The following is a 20,419-nucleotide window of genomic DNA, read 5'->3' on the forward strand; positions in this document are numbered from 1 at the left end:
TCTTTTATTTTTCAAGACAGGTTTCCTCTGTGTAGCTTTGCGCCTTTGCTGAAACTCACTTGGTAACCCAGGCTGGCGTCCATCTCACAGAGATCAGCCTGGCTCTGCCTCCTGAGTGCTGGGATTAAAGGTGTGAGCCACCACGCCCTGCTAGAAGTACTGATTTTAGCATCAGTCCCTGCAGTGGTCTCTCACCTTGCAAATGAAATTGCACTTTCACCAGATAGAGACTTCCATGGATGTGCTCTTGGTTCAGGCAAATGTAGGTGCGGTCAGTACAAAGGGCAGGTTTTGCCCATATTGGAGTTAATCTCTCTGACAATTACGGCTGATTTCACATGGTCTATAACTTCAAAGTCACTGTGGTTTGGAATGAGAATGTTACCTATACGTTCATACAATAGAACGCTGGGCCCCAATTGGTCCATCTTGTCCTGATTACAGTTATGTAGAACACTTCTCAGCCCTATAAACATCTTCCATATTTACATGGATTCTGGTGTTCATCAAACATGTCTTAATGCCTGTGGGACAAACAATTTTCTATATTATCCCTCCATCTTTTTGCAGTCTCAATTTCTGTCAGCACTCTATATATTGTTTATCCTGTTACATAGAAATACATTGTTCAGTAGCCTCAGTATAGTTTCTCACTTTCTGCAATATCAGTCAATTCTTGCTGAAATTTTTTCATTTTGGGGTGCTTGTGTATGCATCACTCTTATACATAAGGCTGTAGCTTGACCTATATCCTGTAACACGGTGTCAGAGTCTATTTTAAGACCAAACAGTCATTTCCGTAGCCATATATAAGAGACCTGACCATCTAAAATTTAGGGACAAAATGGGTCCCATGATAATGATTCCTCTTCATTGTGTAATGTAACTAAGTGTGTGGGGGGAACTTCCATATGTTCATTAATTTGTTCTGTCTCCCAAAGTACTCATCGTGGCACTCCATCTCTCTTTCCCTTGTCCTGATCACTCAGAATGTGCTTCCTCCCTCTTATTATATTCTCTCAGGTTTAGATGGAACCAAAACCTGTTCAAAGCTTACAAAATATTTGCCAGCCCTGAGACTTAGTGGCCTTTTAGTTTTGGCACAGTTGATCCTTTCTGAAATGCATTATTCATCATGTCATCTTGATAACAGCTCCCATTGCTGAACCATACCTAGTATGTAGTCAGTTATCTCACATACTCATGAGGTCACAAGGCTTTGCTGAATCTCTCTTAAGTGTCAAGTGACCTAAAAGGTGTGTATTTGTCTCCAGGTGTGCTGTGAGTTCATGTTACAACCTGCTCCTCTCCAAAGTGGAGGGACACAGGTCCTTGCTCAAACACAGACATGTAATGACACCTCACCTTTATCCATTGCTGGAATTCCCTCTGCAGAGATTTCATCTGCTGTGTCCAATTTCCTCTTCTCTGATGCTGAAAGGATTCCAATGTGACAGTATTTTGAAATTCATGGGTCCTGCCTTGAATTTACCTCAGTTTCTCAAAATCAGGACCAAAAAAATATTATTTCTAAAATACAAAGATATCAAATAACTTGGGGCTGGAGAGATGGCTCAGAGGTTAAGAGCACTGCTTGTTCTTCCATAGGTCCTGAGTTCAATTCCCAGCAACCACATGGTGGCTCACAACCATCTGTAAAGAGATCTGGTGCCTTCTTCTGGCCTGCAGGGATATCTGCAGACAGAACACTGTATAATAAATAAATAAATAAATAATCTTTTTAAAAAAGATATCAAATAACTTATTGTAATTTTACAATCAAATACCCTACTATACATCATAACCTCTACCCTGGCAGCCTCTGAGTGTTTCACTTTCACCTCTTACTAAGAGAGGCAATCTATTTCTCTTTGGCTGTTTAGACTCTAATAGTCAGAAGAAAGTCAAAGACCAAATTCTCTTGACTTTGTAATTCAAACAATTGCTTATTCCACAGTGCTTATTAGATCATGGCTTCAACTTGCCTTGGACAGTGGTCACTTGACATTCCAGAAGGAAGGAATCATCATCAGGCAAGGAATGATATGAATAAGAAAGACACAAATTCAGTGGGAAATCCCACATCTTGCTACATTAAGTACATGGCATCAGTGGATCCTGGTTGAAGTTATGTGGTCTCCAAAGAATTGTGTCAACTCAGACTCTTATCTCTGTGCTCTGAATAACAGATAGCCTTTGTCTAGTCTTTGCTATATTTCTGTCATGAGTATAGGATGGATTTCCAATATAACTTAGCTGTCTTCTCCATGTTTCATTGTGAATCAGTTCAGTTTAACTCTGCTGCAAAGGTCCAGGTTGACCTAAGTGTTGCACCACAGTGTCTACAAAGGTAGTACAATATGGACAATGCCATCAAGTTCTGCTTCAATCTTGGGAAATGGCCAGACCCCATAGCAAGTTTTCCTTTTCTCTGGGTTCTGGCACTAAGAAACATTCCTAGAAGTGTAGCTTTTAGGTAGAACATCTACAATTATCTCTCAGCATTCAAATGATATTTCACTTCCACAAGATAGAGTCTTCCATGGGTGTGGTCTTGGCTCAGAGTATAATTATTGCTGGCTCAAAGTACTAGGATTGCCAATATTGACCTTAACCTCTCTGACAATTACAAGAGATTTCACATTGTGTATAAATTTAAATTCCTGTTGTCTTCAAATGAGAATGGAACCAGTAGTCCCATACAATGGAAGGCTTGGGCAGCAGTAGATAGGAACTGCTTGGGAAGGATTAGGAGGTGTGGCCTTATCCTAAGGGCTGTGTCATTGGGGCTGGGCTTTTCATATAGAAAATTGTGGGCAATTCCCAGTTAGCTTTATCTACCCCCTATTGTGGATAAATATGTAAGCTGTCTACTACTGTAGAGGACCATACCTGCCAACCTGATACTATGCTCACTAGCAGAGGACATTTGCACAATGAAATAAGTTGTGAATTTTTTAAAAATTACATTTATTTATTTATTTTTATTTATTATTTTTTAAAAGATTTATTTATTTATTTATTTATTATATATACACCATATGTGACTGCTGGCCAGAAGAGGGCACCAGATCTCATTACAGATGGTTGTGAGCCACCATGTGGTTGCTGGGAATTGAACTCAGGACCTCTGGAAAGCAGTCAGTGCTCTTAACCTCTGAGCCATCTCTCCAGCTCGAGTTGTGAATTATTAATGCATTGTCTCACAGCAATTAAAAAAGACACCAGGTCCTGTGGTTATCTAATGGAGAATAGAAAGAACATATACTCTTCTCAGATCGGGCTCTAATTAATGACACATCAAAGATTCCATTACAGTCCCTATATTCATGAATCAGTAAGTTGCCAACAGGAGAATGATTGAGGGATTAGAACAGAAAGAGGGAAAACTGATATTCATGTGCATCGGCAATGCTAAAAATATCTCTCAGGTTACCTGCATGCCTACAGCTCAGTGTATGACTTGCAGGCAGCTCCACTGATGATTGGTCTCCTCCTTTACAATCCTTTCTGTTTATAGTGTCTCCAGCAGGTCCTTAATGTGAATCTTGTATATGCTGGAAAATCCCCAAGGCCTATGACATGCATTATTCCCAGGAGATAATGAGGCCCCTCCAGGATGGAATGATTCCCTTCATAGGATATTGGTCCTGGACACACTGCATACACAGTTCCAATGGAGAGAACCATGAATGCTTCTATTGAGCACTACTTATACTGTCTAGGTAAACTCTAAAGTTTGGAGCTTTACACCTTTAGAGAGTATCTTCTTTCCTCAACAAGCAACTACTAAATTTCCCCAACAGACATTAGCAGAAGTTTGTCTCCTAGGTCATTTGAGATCTCATCAATGGACTGTCATGCCATTGGAATGACTGAGTTTGAAGCCAGGTAAAGCACAGGTGACTTCATCAGAGATAGGTGTCCTGGGAGTGAGTTAGAGATGTACTTATGTTTTTTACCATACCTTACCTTGGAACATGGAGGTTACATGAACATGATGGATAGGAATCTGGAGAGTCCCCAAAGATCAATCTGGACATGAGGTGATACTTAAATGACTAACATCCAACTAGTCCTGATTCCCTTTGTGTTTGCTGAACCACTTCTCAACCCTCTACCCTTGTTTCACCTTTACAAGAATTCAGTGTTCATAAACCATCTATTAAGTTTGTGGGACATGCACATTTCCTTATCAGCCTGTGCTTGTCCATTGACATCTTGTTTGCAGTCTTAATTCCTCTATGCATTTTATAAATGGTTTATCCTATTATTTAGAAAAAAATTGTTTAGTAGCCTCACTATAGTTTCCCTCTTTCTGCAATATCAGCCATTTCTTGTGGAACTCCTGTTTTGGTAGTTGCATATATCTCATTATTATACATGAGGCTGTAACTTGTCCTATAGCCCTAGAACATCATGTTAGTGTCTGATTTGTTTGAAGACAATTTATTTCCTTAGCCATATATAAGAGACCAGTGTATCAAAAATGTAGAGACCCAAATGGGTCTTTAGTTTGTAATGTAACTAAGTGGGTGGGGGAGAAATCCATGTGTTCTTTAACTTTTTCTAACTCCAGGGTTTTCAGAGTAGCACTCCATGCCTCTTTCAGTTGTCATGTTCTCTCTGAATGTGCTGACTCTTCTCTGTACATGAATTTTCCTTGGGGCCACCTGCTCAAAAAAACCCATGTATACTTATTAATTAGGATAGCTCAGCCTATAGCTAAGGCTTCTCTACTGTCTCTTATAACATTAATTCATCTAAATGGTGCGGTTTAGAATACTATTGTACCTAAAAATGTCTCTGGCTTGAGAATAAAAATTGCAGAGATGCTTGTTTGAACTAAAATTGTTAACTGCAAAAAGTTTTGGTTGTAAAACATCTCTTCATATTTGGAAGTGAAAGCCTGATACAAGAATTTACTTTTTTGAACTTTTTGAACTTAAAATAGTGAGATAAAACTACAAAAACATTTTGGTTATGCATTTCTTCATATTTGGGAGGCTAGTACCAGAATTTATTATTTGAATTTTGGGACTTAATGAAATAAATAATTGATTTTATTGCAATTGGACAATTTTGAGTTTACTTATACCAATGACCTGGGAACTGTTTTTTGGAACTCATTGTGTTAAAAATGGAACTTTTAAATGAAGACATTTATTGTTTCTACCTAGAATCAAGATGCAATTTTGTGTATGCATATATGCTTTATTAACTGGTGATTCATGAATTTTTATGGAACTGCTTGTGTAAAAATGGTATTAGTTATGGAACTGGTTTTGTCACAAATGGCACTGTTTAAAGAGAAAAGAGAGGGTTTTCTAACTAGGCTTGCGATTTTGCTTTAAAAATTAAAAAGAAAAGGGAGAGTTAAAATTCCTTAGTCTATTTAATTTAAAAAAAAATTGTTGTTTTAGTGGATTAATGTCATGTTTTGTTAGTAAGAAATGCAAATGGGGTATACTAAGAGACTACTTTTAAAGTGTAAAGAGTTTTATTAAGAAACTGCTGTTGGATGTTTTGCTAAAAGTTTTCAAAGTGTTAATGGTTAGATTGAGAATATTGCTTTTCAAAATGGGTGTGTAGGAACTGTGTAAGTTTGGGTTTTTTCTAACTAGGTTCGAGATTTTGTTTTAAAAAATTATAAAGAAAAGGAAGAGTTATGAGTGAATTAAGGTTGAATGTATGTTTGCAGAAATTATGTTTACCCTATTGATATTAATGCACCCTGGGTTTGTGGAGTTAAGGAAATATTTAAGTTTGAGAATACATCAGAAGTCTTTCCTATGTTCTGTTAACAAGAAAATTCAAATGATTTTATTAAGAGTTAAAGATGTAAGATTGAGAGAATTGTAACTATGGATAGCAATATTTATGTTAACCTGTTAATGGTAACGGTGAAGCTAAGGGATTCTTTAAGTTTGCAGTTGTACTAAGGTTTTGGTTTAGACAGGCTTGATGCAGCTAAAGACTGCTGTAGTCACCTTGGACCTAATCCAAAAGAGAAATGCCATTTTTATCATCCTCTACTCTCATACTGGGAGGTGGAAAGCTATGGAGATTATTGTGAACTCTTAATAACAAGTTATTTTTTATATATTAAGAAAGTGGGACCTGTGGGAGCCCATTTTCAGGTTCCTCGTGGCTTTACCCAACAGGTCTGCATAGACAGGATGATTGGACCATGGGTATCTGAGATGGCTTGCACTTGGGTGTGTTGGGGAAGGGCTTTTGCTCGACCCCTAGGCGTCTTTGTAAATACCCTGGGGCAGAAACAGTCAGGGCCTATTGAAATAGGTTCCAGGTCCTCTTGACGGTATCCTGTATTTTCTATCTATTCATCTCCACAATCTAAATCCTTCTATCTAATATTTCCCGCTGCTCGCACTCAAGAAAACTCTGGGAAACTGTGGAGTTGGTGGGTAAATGCCCTGCAGAAGCATAGACTCTTTGCCATGTAATCTAGAGGCTTATTCATTTCTCTGTGTTTTCTCTAATGTGCATATCACATTTACATAATATATCAACCACATTCAAGCATGAAATGGTACTGACATTTCTAGCAATGTTTCACTGTTCGAAAAATGATTCAACATTTCTACTGTTTCACTGCAGACATCTATTTCTTCCTCTGACCTTCTTTCTATCTCTATTCTCTCAGATTTCCCTGACTTTTGGCTTTAGATAAGTGTAAGAATCCTCTTTCACAACGTGTGACACAGGTATCACTTTTAGATCAGGGCCTCCACAGGCTAATATTCTCTATACTTTGACCAGTGTGCATCTGTGTATTATTCTCTATCTACAACACAACTAATATTCTCTGGTGGGTGTTGAGAGGTCCCTGACTCAGTGGCATAAAGATGAGACCTTGGGCTCATTTAGTTAGTATCCATTTATTAGAATAACAGCCTTCAATTCTCCCTGGGTCTTATCACCAAGCCAAGCTTAAGTATATACCAAATTAATATCACATCAGTTACAATTTGTGGAATGAGCATTAAACCCAACCAGAAAATCATTGGTTCCTCTCATAACTTGTCTGTCATTATTACTCTATGGGCACTGTTGTTTTTTATCTGAGGCACAGCAGCTGCACCTCATACTATCAATGCCACAGCTGATGACTTCACCTCTTCAGCTGCAGCTGCTGCCTTGAGGCTGAGGCCTTAGACTGGAAGAGCCTTCCTGTAGTTTTAACTAAGTCATTGTCTTTTATTTTACCAATAAGGACTCAGGAGCCATGTGCTGGTTTAAAACCTGCTAGCTCAGAGAGACAGAGATTCTTACACACCTAGGGGAGATATTACAGGAGCTTGGATGACTCCACTGGGAAAAACAAGAGTAACTATGCCACAGCCCAGATCTCAGATTCCAGGTACCCAGGGGACAATTTCAGGACATGGTAAAGGTTTCATGGAACATTTATAGTTACAGAAGAAAGAGACTCATTAATCAAGGCAAGTTTCAAACACACTGCTTGGACAAATTGTTGGGGGTTAACAAAGAGAAATCTCTACAGCTCTCTGATGACATTCTTAGCATTTTTGCTATTGGAAGTTAGATGTTCTTGCTGACATTCCAAAATGATTAACCTAATAATCTCCACTATGGATTCATTGAGGTGGGTAAGATCTGAATAGTTAGCAAATATTTTACCACACATCACACACTCATGGAGTTTGAGTCAGAATAAATCATTTGATGTATTTTAAGGGTTGAAAAAGTAAACATTTAATGACATTTTTAGGATATTTCTCCATATGAACTATAGCATCTGTTGAGTAAGCACATACAGACTAACAAAGTTTTTGTCACATTCTCTACAATTTTAGGGATTGTCTTCAGAATGAATTTCCTTTTTTTTTTTTTTATATTGTCTAAAGGATGAAGGTAAAGAGAACCTTCTCACACATTCAGTTTTAGGGATTCTCTCCAGTATGAACTGTCTTGTGTCTCATAAGGGATGAGATATAATGAAAGGCTTTGTGACATTCTTCACACTTGTATGGTTTCTCTTCACTATGAACTCTTTTGTGTTTCCTAAGGGATGAGAGATAATGAAAAGCTTTGTGACATTCTTCACACTTGTATGGTTTCTCTTCACTATGAACTCTCTTGTGTTTCCTAAGGTATGAGAGATAACAAAAGGTTTTGTTACATTCTCCACACTTGAATGGTTTCTCTCCAGTATGAACTCCCATGTGATTCCTAAGGGATGAGAGATAACGAAAGGTTTTGTGACATTCTTCACACTTGTAAAGTTTTTCTCCAGTATGAATTGCCTGGTGATTCCTAAAGCATGAGAGATAATGAAAGCCTTTGCCACATTCTTCACACTTGTACAATTTCTCTCCAGTATGAAGTGTTTGATGTTCCTGAAGATCCCTAGAACAGGAATATCGTTTGCCACATTGTACACAGGTATAAGGATTGTCTTCAGAATGGATAGTTTGATGTGCTCTAAAACATGCATCTGAGGAAAAACATCTGCCACACTCTTCACACTTGTAAGGGTTGTCTTCACTGTGAATTATTTGATGTCGTCTAAGGCATGAAGCTGAGGAAAAATATTTGCCACACTCTTCACACTTGTAGAATTTCTGTCTAGTATGAACTACCTTGTGGTTCTTAAGTGATGAGTGATAAAGAAAGGTTTTGTGACATTCTTCACACTTGTATGGTCTCTCTTCATGAATTTTACTATGTTTCTGAAAGATTGCAGAATGGGAAAACCTTATGCCACACTCTGCACACTTGTAGAGATTGTCTTTGTGGTGAACTGTTTGATGTTGAGTAAGGGATGAGAATGAAGAAAATAAACTGCCACACTCTTCACACAGGCATGGTTTCTTTCTAGAATGAATTCTTTGATGTTGCTTCAGCAGTGAAGGGTAGTAAAAGGATTTGCCACATTCTTCACACTTGCATGGTTTCACTCCAGAATGAATTCTTTGATGTCTCTTCAGCACTGAAGGTTTATAAAAGGATTTGCCACATTCTTCACACTTGCATGGTTTCTCTCCAGAATGAATTCTTTGATGTTGCTTTAGCACTGAAGGTTTATTAAAGTATTTGCCACATTCTTCACACTTGTAGGGTTTCTTTCCAGAATGAATTTTTTGATGTTGCTTCAGCACTGAAGGAGTGTTAAAGGATTTGTCACATTCTTTACAATTGTAGGGTTTCTCTCCAGAATGAATTCTTTGATGTTGCTTCAGCATTGAGGGATCATAAAAAGCTTTCTCACATTTTTCACATTTGTTGGGTTTCTCTCCAGAATGAATTCTTTGATGTTGCTTCAGCATTGAAGATTCATAAAAAGCTTTGCCACATTCTTCACACTTGTAGGGTTTCTCTCCAGAATGAATTCTTTGATGTTGCTTCAGCATTGAAGGATAATAAAATAATTTGCCACATTCTTCACACTTGTGGGTTTTTTCATCAGTATGATTTTTCTGGTGTATAAAAAGTGAAGAGCGAGTATTGAAGGTCTTATGACATTCTTTACACATATAGGGTTTGTCTCCAGTATGAAGTCTTTGGTGTATGGAAAGTGTTTTATAAGAACTAAGGCCCTTACCACATTCTTTACACTGGTAGGGTTTCTCCCTTGTATGAATTCTCTGGCTTTGAATACTTAATGAGTTACAGTCAATACCCTTGCTGTAATCATTATAATCATTGAATGTTGTTCCTGTTGAGCAAAAGTTGAGAAATGAACAAAGGCTTGGAAATATTCTTCATACTTATAATGCTTATCGTTTTCAAAGGAAATATTTACTCATACATATTGAAGCATCAGTGAGAATTACAGTGCATTTCAAAACCTACAGGGACTAAGCATGAATGATAAAATATTGTAGGCAGAAATAATCTAGACTTCTACTAGAATAAGGGCATGACCAAAAGAACCTAGACATAATGGCATAGTATTCAAAGTTTAATAGCTAAGAAAGTTGTAAGGAAATTTTACAACAGAAGTAAACCCATTAAACAGGATATGTTATATGGCCAGACAACCCTGAAATTATAAGGTAACCAAGTTGAGAAAAGAGAAAGTTAATTGTGACTATATGAATTTGAGCCATCATCTAAATAGAACATTTTTATCCTCCACATAGAGTATTATTTTGGCAGGTACAAAAGATATGCTGCACAAGAAGTAGATGGTCCACAAAAAGATTAAATTTATCGCTCAAAAATTTAGGACACTATTTTATGGTTTATTTTGTTGAGAGGAATATATAAAACAGAATCCTCCAGCTCTGACTGGACCAGGAGGTGAGTGACTCTTCTCCCTGCCTAAGTCCTAAGCTCCAAGGCAGAACCCATGCTCTACCATCCCCACCCATTGCTGCCCCAGTTGCAGCCTAGTAGGGAAGACTCTGGCAGGCAGATCTCCCCACCAATACCTCCTAGGGACCCTGCAATCTGTAAGACCCCCTCCCTCCCCCAAACCCACCCATCCCCCTGTGACCTCAGGGGCAACCTGAGACACACAATCTGCCAGTTCTGATTGTACCAAGAGGTGAATGACTGACTCTTCTCCCAGCCAGAGAATCCTGTCTCTAGGACCTAGGTCCTGGGGCACAACTCATGCCTCCCACCCTCATTCATTGCTTCCCAAGTTGCAGGCCAGTAGGGAAGTCTCCTGTGAGCAGGCCTCTGGACAAACACCTGCACATTAAACACTGCAATTTACAACACCACTCCCTACCCAAAATCACCCATCTCCCTTTGACCTAAGTGGCTCCCTAAGGCACAGGTTCCACCAGCTCTGATTGGATCAAGAGGTGAGTGACTTTTCTCCTAGCCAGAAAGTCCTGACTCTTGGACCTAGGCCCCAGGGCACAACCCTTGACGTACCCTTAACCCCACCATTGCAGGCCACTAGGGAAGACTCCAGTGGGCAGATCTCCCTACCTATATCTCCCAAGGGACCTTGCAATCTATGAGATCAACTCCCTCTGCCCAAAACCACACCTATGCCTGTGACCTCAGCAGTTCTCTGAGACACAGAACCTACCATCTTGATTGTACCAAGAGTTCTGATTGGACCCAAGAGTGCAGGTTGGATCAAGAATGGCCCCCTGAGACACAGACTGAGCCTCCACAGACTGGATCAAGAGCAGTTCCTTCAGACACAGACACCTCTTGCACTGATCATGGAAGAGATTGGTAGACACCAATGCAAGCATACATAAAACATAAAGAGCCACATGGCACCACCAGAACCTAGTGGTTGTACAACAGCAAGACATGAAAATCACAACACAGAAGCAGAAGAAAAGAACCTAAAACATCACTTTGTGTAGGTGATAGAGGCCTTTAAAGAGAAATGAAAAATTCCCTTAAAGAAATTGAGGAAAAGACAAACAAAAATTAGAAGAAATCAACAAATCCCTTTAAAAAAGCCAAGAAAACCAAGAAAAAGCAATCAAACAGGTGAAGGTAACAGTTCAAGACCTAAAAATTGAGGCTGAAGCAATGAAGAAGACACCAAGCAAGGGAATGCTGGAAATAAAAATCTGAGTAACTGAGCAGGAACTACAGAAGCAAACAAATACATGATACAGAAGACAGAATATTGGGCATGGAGGATATGATAGAGGAAATAGATCGGTCAGTCAATGAAAGCACTTCAGTCAAGAAAATCATAACTCAAAACATCATGCTCACTTTGGTATTGAGATCTTTCGCTAGAGTCTGCTCTCAAATTCTAAAACTAAATGACTCCTAGTCTGACCAGCACTGAGTTCTCTTTCCCTGAGTCTTACACCACAATGGAGAATCAACAAAGAGACAAATCTTGGAAGGCACTGCAATAGGAGCCGGCTAGTGAGTTATTCTTGGGGAAATGTAAAGCTTCTGAGAGATGAGCTTCAACAACAAAGACATGAAGGACAGACCCAAAGAATGACTCCCAGTGTCATGTACCAGGGTGATGGGAAAGCCTGCCTCTCTGGGGGATATTTGGACCTCAACCATGGCCCCAAACCCCTCATTCCTACACACCTGGCTGCACGTTGGCTGCTGCTTGTCTATTCACATCTGAAGAGTCTTGTCTTTGCTCCAAAAGTGTCACCAGGTGTGGCTTAGACACAGCAAGACCTGTTTGCAGAAAAAGAAGGAACAAGATTGTTTATGTGTTCTTTTACTTGGAATTGACATGAGCCTTCCAGTACAACGGCTTATAAGGAAAGAGATGATGAAATAAATGATTGCAGACAATCAGTTCCTTAAATGTTTGCTGACAGAATCACTACACTACATAAAGGAATTTACAATAACCAGATTCTGAGTTTCATTTAATGGTAAGAAAAAAAATCAGTAAAACTGATTGTCAGGCCCCTAGGACCCATCCCAGGGACACAACCAGTCCCCGGGTTACCATCACCCAAATCTGTCCCTGTTGCCAGACAGCAGGCAAAACTCCTACCAGAAGAACCAGCTCACCAAAACTCCCCCACTGTATCCTGCAATCTACATGCCATGCCCCCATACCCATCCGCCTGAGACCCCAACAACTTCCTGAGGCATAGAAACAAACTGCCAGCTCTCATTGGAACAACAGAGGAGATGGGCAGACATCAAGGCAAAAATACATACAACAACATAAAGAGCAATACGGCATCACCAGAACCTAGCCCTCCTCCAACAGCAAGACCTGAACATCACAATGTAGAAGAAGCAGAAGAAAGTGACCTTAAGAATAGCATCATGAAGATGCTAGAGGCCTTTCAAGAAAAAAATCAAAAATGAAATGGAGGAAAAGACAAACAAAAAATTGGAAAAAATCAATAATGAAATAGAGGAAAAGATAAATAAAAAATTGAGCTGGGCAGTGGTGGCCCACGCCTTTAATCCCAGCACTCAGGAGGCCGAGGCAGGGGGAATCTCTGTGAGTTCAAGGCCAGCCTGGTCTACAAACCAAGTTCCAGGAAAGGCGCAAAGCTATACAGAGAAACCCTGTCTCGAAAAACCAAAAAAAAAAAAAAGGAAAGAAAAAAAATTGAAAGAAATCAATAAATCCCTTAAAGAAAGCCAAGAAATCCATGAAAAAGCAATTAAACATGTGAGGAATACAGTTCAAGACCTGAAATGGGAAACAGAATCAATGAAGAAGACACAAAGAGAGAAAATGCTGGATATAGAAACTCTGAGTAAATGAACAGGAAACACAGATACAAGCATAACCAACAAGAGATGGAAGAGAGGATCTCTGGTGTAGAGGATACAATAGAGAAAATGGATTCATCAGTCAAAGAAAATACCAAAGCCAAAAAAGTCATCACACAAAACATCCAGAAAATCTGGGACACCATGAAAAGGCCAAATCTATAAATAATGGGGATGGAAGAAGGAGAAGAATACCAACTCAAAGGCATAGAAAATATATTCAACAAGATCATAGAATAAAACTTTCCCAACTTAAAGAAAAAAATGCCTATGAAGACACAAGAAACCCATAGAACACCAAACAGACTAGATCCCCCAAAAAGTCCCCTCACAATATAATAATTAAACTAAACCTAAAGAATAATGAAAGAATATTAAGAGCAGCAAACAAAAAGGCCAAGGGACTTATAAAGGCAGACCCATCAATATAACACCAGATTTCTCAATGAAGACTTTGAAAGCCAGAAGGTCCTGGACAGATGTAATGCAGACAGTAAGAGACCATGGATGTCAGCCTAGACTAATATACCTAGCAACATTTTCAACCACTATAGACAGTGTGAACAAGACATTCCAATACCAAGCTAGATTTAAACAATCTTATCCACAAATCCAGCCCTACAGAATGCACTAGAATGAAAATTCCAACCAAAGTAAGTCAGATACACCCACAAAAATGAAGGCAATAGATAACCACACAGCAGTAAATTCCAAAGAAGATAAATACACACACACAACCACAAAAATATTACAAGAACTAACATCACAGGTCAATAATAACCCTTAATATCAATGGACTTAATTCACCTATAAAAAGACACAGGGTAACAGAATGGATATGAAAACAGGACCCATCTTTCTTTCTGCTGCATACAAGAAACACACCTCAATTACAAAGATAGACACTACTTCAGAATAAAAGGCTGGGAAAAGTCTTTCCAATCAAATGGTCTTAAGAAGCTAGCTGGTAGAGCTATCCTAATATCCAACAAAATAGATTTCAAACTAAAATCAATCAAAAGAGATCAAGAAGGACATTACATATTCATCACAGGAAAGATCCAACAAGATTGAAGTTTCAATTTTGAACATTTATGCCCCAAACACAAGGGCATCCACATATGTAAAAGTAACATTACTAAAGCTTAAATCACAATTTTAAACCCGACACATTAATAGTGGGAGACTTCAACACCCCACTCTCACCACTGGACAGATCTGACAAATTGAAACTTAACACAGAAATAAGGGACTTAACTGATGTTATGACTCAAATGGAGTTAATGATATCTACAGAACATTCTACCCGAACAAAAAAGAATATACCTTCTTCTCAGCAACCCATGGATCCTTCCCTAAAATCGAACACATACTTACTTGGTCACAAAGCAAATCTCAACACATACAAAAGAAATTGGAATAACCTCCTGTGTTCTATCAGACCACCATGGCTTAAAGCTAGATTTCAACAACAACAAGAATTACAGAAAGCCTACAATCTCATGGAAACTGAATAATGCTCATCTGAATCACCAATGGGTCCAGGAAGAAATAAAGAGAGAAATTAAAGACTTCCTAGAGGTCAATGAAAATGAATATATTACATACCCAAACTGATGGGACACTATGAAAGCAGTGCTAAGAGGAAAATTCATAGCACTAAATGCCCACATGAAGAAGTTGGAGAAATCTCACACTAAGGACTTAATAGCACATCTGAAAGCTCTAGAACAAGAAGAAGCAAAGTCTTCCTCCAGGAAGGAAGAGATGCCAGGAAATAATCAAATTGAGAGCTGAAATCAATAATATAGAAACAAAAAGAACAATACAAAGAATCAATGAAACAAAGAGTTGGTTCTTGGAGAAAATCAACAAGATAGACAAGCCCTTAATCAGACTAACCAAAAGGCAGAGAGGGAGATCAAGTTGACCTACATGGAAGCACTCATCTCTGTCAGCCTGGACTGTCCAGAGTTACAAAGGGGAGGCCAAAAATACAAAAAAACAACAACAAAGACCAAACAAAACCAACCAAACAAACCCTGAATTTTGAAACAATTTAACAAATGTACTTGAGGTCTCATGCCATTGAATTTCTGAGAGTCCCACTGGTGTGGAGGAAAAATACACCTAACACAGAAATGTAAAACACAAAGAGAAAAAACAGTGAAATGGTTCTTTATGAATATGTTATTTTAATTTTACATGTGCATTGGTGCTTTACTTGTAGGGATGTCTGTGTGAGGATGAAATGTTAATCAAATTAATCTTTACATATAAAAAAATTAGAGTCAGGCATTGGGGTGAAAAACCTGAATGATCAGAGATGCAGGGGAACAGACATAGTGACTTCCTACATCTTTGGATCCTGGATCCTGTCTCAGCCCTGACTTACCACTTCCGGTCCATCTTTCTACAAGCCTCTGAAGCTCTGTGGTCAGCTAATGGCTAGCATCACCCTCTGACTCCAAGCAAGCTTTATTTGTCAGAACACAATCAACATGAGAGTGTCAGACCGTGGGATTACAGACAGTTGTGAGTTGCCACATAGGTGTTGGGGAATGAACCCCGATCCTCTAGAAGAGCAGTCAATGCTATTAACAACTGAACCATCTCACCAGTCCTGAAATCATTTTTAATACAGCAATCTCCCTGATTTTTCTGAAAACAAAGGATATGAAAATGGCTGATGAAATGTTCCCATGAGATACCATACAAAGTGAGGAAGCTACATGTTGATGGTGAAATAAGAATTCACTATGGATGAGATCCTCACCAAGGAACACAAGGTGGCTGTAATTCTCCAACATCACATCCCTGTACAAATTCCACTGAGCAGGCTCCAGGCATTCCCTCTCTTCTGCAGAGAACTCAATGGCCACATCCGAGAAGGACAGCATTTCCTGAAATAAAGATCAATGAATGATACTGCACTTTCATTTAATTAAAACCATTAACAATATTAAGATATTAACAGCAATAATATATTAATGTAAATATATATAATATAAAGAGAATAGAGACTGGTCCTAGAGGCAAGCCCAGAACAACAGAATGGACAGAGTAGATACATTAAAAACGCATTCATCTCCTGTCAGTATCCCTCAGAGACACCTTTTCAGAGAACCAGACAACACTGAAGATTGGTGGGAAGGCCAGATGCAAAGGGAGGACTGGATTCTGATCAGGTTCCTAACAGCAGTGACCTTCCATTCAGAGCAGCCTATGTCCTGATCAAAGGACATAGTGCTTAAAATACACTCACTGGAACCTCTGGTGTAAGGTCAGGGGAAGGCATCCCAGCTGCAGCTGTAGAAAAAGACCCAGGAATGTAACCACAGTAGCCACATCAGTCATGAACTACAGAATGGAAGTGAAGATATAATGGAGTCTCAGATTGGACATGAAAGGAGCAACCTGTAAGAAATAAATAAAACGAGAAGAAATCAGCATCAGGTCATGACAGTAACAAACACAGATTAATATCTAAAAAGGATGAACAATCACTACAAACAGGAATATTTAAGCAAAGCATTAGAATTCCTCTTCACAGAGTAAATACAAACAATTACCTAGACTCCAAAAGTTAATGCCTTCAATAAAAACAGTATGTTAGTGAAAAAACATTAAATTACACGTGAAACATGTCAACAGAAGTTAACCACAAATAGTTCTTACGTGAGCAATGTGCTGATTGCATGGATTTGTCATGGCGCTCACTGTAAGAAACATGAAATGAACACAGAAAGTATTTCTCATGACCATGAAGTTTAATGTTTTCAGACACAGACTCAGGTATCCCAGGCACCCTTGAATTTGCTATGAAGCAGGGGAGGACCAGAGGGTCCTGTCTCCCTTCACAAATGTCGAGATGACAAGGATGTGCAACACAGTAGACTGAAGTTTCTTTTCTATCATAGGTCTGTTTACTTTAAATCAGGTAAATAAACACAGTCTGTGAGCTCTTCCTCACCCTACTGACCTGACACAAAAGCCTGGCACTGGAACACAAGTCCATGAACGTTTTTCACCTGTTCCTAGACACCCTGCTTATGGACTAGCTCAACACTTCCTAGACAAAATCAAAATATGTTGACACAACCACTGTGGTCCACCCGACAGAAGGGATGGAAGACCTTTCAAAGTTAAGAAAACACAGTCCTTAAGTGAAGCCTGGAGTCAGCTTCTCCAGTTCCCATTCTTCCTGCAGAGGGTCCCTCTGTGTGTGGGGTGTATGTGTGTTCTTTCACCCTAGGCAAGGCTTTTCTATTGAAGCGGATTCTGGCAGATATGTTGACGGGCTCCCAATTTCCCACCTGTGACCTTTGTTTCACTTCAAAATTTTTCTCTCTTAATTCTCTAACTGGAAGAGATCCCATTCATGACCTCAAGACCTTACATTAGGATGGCTGCAGAGTTCAGGAAGGACCAGAAACCCTACAAATTGCACTACAAATATTGAGAATCTGACCGCGTCCATGTGAGAATGACTCAGCTACAGAAGCATGCTTCCCTAACAAAGCTGCTCACTGAGCTCCCAGCTCCCCCTCAGGAGCACGTAGGCAGCAGACCATCATTAGTTTGCAATCTTGGACTCTGCACTATCAACTACTCCGCGCTACCAGGCAGCTCTCCTGTCCCAGAAGCCAAAGGGGAACTCGGGTGGCAAGCAGCAACTTACGGAAATCACTTAGGGAGCAGTCTCTATCGCCCTCTCCCCATCCCTGACCTGCAACCTCACGTGTCCCAGCCAGTTCAGCACAGCACCTACAAGGCAGCCTCTTCCGCGCTCTCTCTCTCCAAACCCAGGTCCATTCCCTCCACGACCGATCCCTGCACTCAGCACAGTGCCTCAGGCTGCGCTGCACCCTGGACCAACCTCCATGTCTGAGACGCAACAGGAATGTAGAGCAGACAGGACTCTCGCCCAACTTTGAGGAAGTTGCACACACGTGGACTGAAAGCCAGGAGGGAATTTAGGATGGCTCGCCGTGACGTCACAGTGCCGCAGACTACATTTCCCAGAAGTCTGTGCGAAAGAATTGTGGGATCCCAGGTATGGCCTTTTCTCCTGCTGTGGATTCCAGTCTGGGTGCCTGCAGGAGAGTATTGGAGGAAGAAGCTGAGTCAGCAGGACATCCCTGGGGCAGGAGCCTGGTGTTCACCTCCAGATCCACAACATAAGAAACATGAGTGTGAGTCGAGCCTTTGACAGGAATATTAGCCCTGTAAAGTCATGGCCCATATGTTATGATTTGAATCTTACTACAGCGTTTAAAAATAATCACGTTGACTCTGTTTTACTTTAAACTAATGAAGCATTCCACTAATGTGGGAATGAGAAGTGCCTTTTAAAGATGATTTTGAAACCAGCCGTCATCTGTCAATCCTTGCTCTTAGATGCTCTGCGGTTTCCTTGACAAATGGACCAGAGGTGATCGTCTGGACTGGGAAATTTAAAGAGACCTTGTATCTAAGCAATAAGGGAAAGTCAAAACAAAATGAAACAAACACGTGTGAAAGCAGTTGAGTATAATGTGGGCTTTGTCTGAATATGCTGTCCTATGAATAAGTAAATAATAAATAAATAAATAAACAAATAAATAAATAAAAATCCTGTTCCTCTGTACTGACACTCTGTGTGAGCCATACATGGGTCTGACTCCACAGCTTTTAAAACAGTTTTGTGAGAACATTGGAATCCCTACAGTGTATTGATGAGGAATACAGAGATAGTATAATCTCTGAACAAAGTTAAATGTCCAACTCTCTGATCTTACTTGCAAAGATCTCCCATAATCCATCTCAGGAGTTTTCCACCCATACTTCTTTCCCTTGAAAACTTTCAACTAGTAATCTCTGTAAGCCATTTAGTTTTTGTGAGAGCCCTACTAGAATTTTACAAATGTCTCCATGGTTTTTTCACAAACTCAGTTCCATATTTACCACCTGTGTGCTAGAATCTCATGCTTACCTCCCTAGTGAAGGGTCACTGGTCCTGGGTCATTCACTCATGACTGAAGCACAGATAGCTCAAACTATCTAAACAGTCCAGTTTCCTATAGTTGAGTCAGGAGTATATGGTGGGGTTCCAATTCCACTTAGCGATCACCATGTTCCATGAAGTGTGACCTCACAGGGACAGTTAGGAGGGACACTGAACATCTGACCAGTTATATGGTGAGGCTGATCTCTTTAATAGTGCTGCAGAGAGTCATGGTGACCTCCAGGGTGCACTTCCTGTCTACACATCTAGTACAATGTAGACAGTGCTGTCATGTTCTGCTATCTTGGGACAGTGTCCAGCCCCATCGCACAGTTTCCTTCTACTTTGGGTGCTGACCCTGGAGAAACTTTCCTAGAAGTACAGTTTTGAGTCTGAGCTCCTGCAGTGGTCTTCACCTTGCAAATGAAACTGCACTTTCACCAGACAGAGACTTCCACGGATGTGCTCTTGGTTCAGAGCACATTTAGGTGTGGTCAGTACAAAGTGCCAGGTTTGTCTATATTGGAGTTAATCTCCCTGACAATTACAGCTGATTTCACTTGGTCTATAACTTTAAAGTCACTGGGCTTTAGAATGAGAAAGGCACCTATAGTTCATACAATAGAATGCTTGGGATTCAGTTCGTCCATCTTGTCCTGATTCCAGTTATGCTTACTTGAACATTTCTCAGCCCCATAAACTTCTTCCACGTACATGGATTCTGCTCTTCATCAACCATGTCTTAGTGCCTATGGGACAAACAATTTTCCATATCACCCCTCCATCTTGTTTGCAGTCTCAGTTTCTGTCTTCACTCTATATATTGTTCATCCTGTTACATAGAAATACATTGTTCAGTAGACTCAGTATAGTTTCCCACTTTCTGCAATATCAGTCAATTCCTGTGGAAATTTTCTCAGTTTGGGGACTTGTAGATGTATTAATCTTAACATAAGGTTGTAAGTTGACCTATAGTCCTATAAAATACTGTCAGAATCTATTTTGTGTAAGACAAATAGTCATTTTCTTAGCCATACATAAGAGACCAGCCTATCACAAATGTAAGGACAGATATGGGTCACATGACAATGATCCCTCTTCAGTGTGTGATATAATTAAGTAGGTGTGGTTCAAGTCCATGTGTTTATTGATTTGTTCTCACTCCCAGTGTACTCAGAGTGACACTGATCACTCTTTCAGTTGTTCTGATCACTCAGAATGTGCCTCCTCCCTCTTACTATAATC

At 39.7% G+C, this 20,419-nt stretch overlaps 2 protein-coding genes across 6 annotated transcripts in view; both read right to left on the minus strand.

Annotated features, from left to right (window-relative positions):
• The window catches only part of LOC121822970 (uncharacterized), a 109,189-nt gene that overhangs the window by 18,128 nt on the left and 70,642 nt on the right, over window positions 1–20,419 (minus strand). Inside the window, exon 1 of one of the 3 annotated variants that reach the window (XM_076552239.1) lies at window positions 17,960–18,072. The exons of 1 other annotated variant lie outside the window; for it this stretch is intronic. Coding sequence is in view for 1 of the 2 variants with exons in the window: in XM_076552221.1 (XP_076408336.1) it covers window positions 1,366–1,404 (39 nt within the window). In the remaining variant the exon portion in view is untranslated. Of the gene's footprint in view, window positions 1–1,365; window positions 1,513–17,959; window positions 18,073–20,419 lie in introns of those variants that run through there. One more of the 3 variants, XM_076552221.1, reaches the window with a different exon arrangement.
• Window positions 7,707–19,985, minus strand: LOC102926918 (uncharacterized). 3 transcript variants are annotated; one of them, XM_076552215.1, is made up of 7 exons: window positions 19,163–19,260; window positions 18,068–18,284; window positions 16,867–16,907; window positions 16,454–16,605; window positions 15,965–16,091; window positions 12,025–12,120; window positions 7,707–9,703 (listed from the first exon to the last, which is right to left on the minus strand). In XM_076552215.1, exons 4-7 carry the CDS (start codon window positions 16,484–16,486, stop codon window positions 7,929–7,931), a joined length of 2,031 nt encoding a protein of 676 aa, XP_076408330.1. In that variant the 5' UTR covers window positions 16,487–16,605; window positions 16,867–16,907; window positions 18,068–18,284; window positions 19,163–19,260; the 3' UTR covers window positions 7,707–7,928. The 3 variants fall into 3 exon arrangements, with proteins under 3 accessions (XP_076408330.1, XP_076408331.1, XP_076408329.1); XM_076552216.1 differs by lacking the exon at window positions 16,867–16,907 and having other exon boundaries at window positions 19,163–19,266; XM_076552214.1 differs by lacking the exons at window positions 16,454–16,605; window positions 16,867–16,907; window positions 19,163–19,260 and adding an exon at window positions 19,851–19,985.

The sequence above is a fragment of the Peromyscus maniculatus genome, chromosome 15 (genome assembly GCF_049852395.1).
Source record: "Peromyscus maniculatus bairdii isolate BWxNUB_F1_BW_parent chromosome 15, HU_Pman_BW_mat_3.1, whole genome shotgun sequence".
NCBI classification, from domain to species: domain Eukaryota; kingdom Metazoa; phylum Chordata; class Mammalia; order Rodentia; family Cricetidae; genus Peromyscus; species Peromyscus maniculatus.

Bases quoted from the DNA above. Each gene is read 5' to 3' on its own strand.
- LOC102926918 (XM_076552214.1), bottom strand. The intron at 16,092-18,067 runs GTTGGTCCAGGG...TCTTTATTTCAG, and splicing joins GTTGCGTCTCAGACATGGAG to GAAATGCTGTCCTTCTCGGA. The intron at 12,121-15,964 runs GTGAGGATCTCA...TTCTGCAAACAG, and splicing joins CAGCCACCTTGTGTTCCTTG to GTCTTGCTGTGTCTAAGCCA.